This window comes from Mus pahari, chromosome 8, assembly GCF_900095145.1.
Source record: "Mus pahari chromosome 8, PAHARI_EIJ_v1.1, whole genome shotgun sequence".
Lineage (NCBI taxonomy): Eukaryota > Metazoa > Chordata > Mammalia > Rodentia > Muridae > Mus > Mus pahari.
Genome location: NC_034597.1, coordinates 41,417,174 through 41,418,657, shown reverse-complemented (window position 1 = coordinate 41,418,657; position 1,484 = coordinate 41,417,174). Strand labels below are relative to the sequence as shown.

General features: G+C 38.1%; 1 protein-coding gene across 1 annotated transcript in view; it reads left to right on the top strand.

The window, feature by feature from the left end:
• Ccnb1ip1 (cyclin B1 interacting protein 1) overlaps window positions 1-1,478 on the top strand; it is a 6,870-nt gene extending 5,392 nt beyond the window's left edge. Inside the window, exon 4 of the mRNA XM_021204184.1 lies at window positions 983-1,478. Coding sequence (XP_021059843.1) covers window positions 983-1,182 — 200 coding nt within the window. The 3' untranslated portion in view covers window positions 1,183-1,478. The remainder of the gene's footprint in view (window positions 1-982) is intronic.
• Window positions 1,479-1,484: the final 6 nt, after the last annotated feature.

Sequence of the window (1,484 nt, the reverse complement as noted above, 5' to 3'; positions counted from 1 at the left end):
TTTTTTTTTTTTTTTTCTCTGATAGTATATTTCTGTAAAAATTATGGTCTGGAAAATGATGGCCAAAATGATGGTCTTGGGAAATGGTGGCTTGCTATTAACATGTAATTTACAGTCATGTATTTTCATTTGTGTTACTTTGTTTTGGAAGTGCACTTATGCCAGTGAATGAATGTGCAATTTGATGCATATGAATTCTGTTTATATTTAAAAATAATTTATACTGATAAAGTTATTTGTTGATTTCATTGTTATTTGTTTTAAAATAAAACTGCTTCTTTACCTTTTAAACAGTTTAATGCATATATTTTTATTTTTTATTTTTTTTAAAATTTTTTATTTTTGGTTTTTCGAGACAGGGTTTTTCTATATAGCCCTGGCTGTCCTGGAACTCACTTTGTAGACCAGGCTGGCCTCAAACTCAGAAATCTGTCTGCGTCTGCCTCCCGAGTGCTGGGATTAAAGGCGTGTGCCACTGCCCGGCTTTTTGTGTGTGTGTTGCCTGTGTGTTTGTGTGTGCACCACATGTACACTGCCAGTGGAGTTCAGAAGAAGGTTGGATCCTGAAACTGGATGATTGTGAGCTATGTGAGGGCTAGGAGCAGAAGCTCAGTCTGCTACAAGAGCACGAAGTGCTCTTCACCACCGAGCCTCTCCATTCCCGTTGTTAGCTTTTCTCCTTGCTGTCTTTCCGGCAGATGAAGTCAGCTAGTCCTCGAGGTCTGTTAAAGCCAAGGAAGGTGTGGTAGAAATGGTCAGATGTTTATTCTGTCTGCTTGATTTTTACAGTGGTGATAGTAAATTCCATGGTAGGGAAAAGCGGAGTGACATGCCCTTTGGTCTAGGAGATGAGTTTAAGATAATTATATTATCCATCTTGTAGGAGTTGAATTTTGTTAGTATTTATTTGTGGTTATGAGTTTTGTTCCTAAAGATCTTTTAAAGAAATATTCTTATATTCTCTCCTCATTTCCTCCCCTAGGGAATAACTCAAAGTTTTCTTTGGACCATACACCAGTTGGAAATCAAGGTGGTGGAGATGAAGATGTTCAGTTCAGACCATTTTTTGTGTGTTCTCCTGCAGCACCTGAACCCATTAACAACTTCTTTAGTTTTGCATCTCAAAGCCATGAAGCAGAGCAGCAAGCCTGCAGCAGGGCCTTTAAAGCAAAAAGAATTTAGCTCATTTTTCATTCCTGCATCCCAGAGTTCTCTTCCCATTTTGACCTTAGAAGAAGTTGGCTTGCAGTAGGGTGTGTGGCCTCCTGTTTGGTTTCTTCTCTGTTTGCTTGGGGCATGGGCATTTCATGAATCTCAGTCTCTACATTTGTCATTGTTCACACAATCACATTGTTGCACAGATCCTGTTTCAGACCAAGCTGTGTTGATGCTCATATAAACATATAAGCATATGTTTACATGGAGCTTCAGATTAATTCTAGCATGTATATGTTAAGTGTGTGCATTGTTTTTTTTTTTTTTTT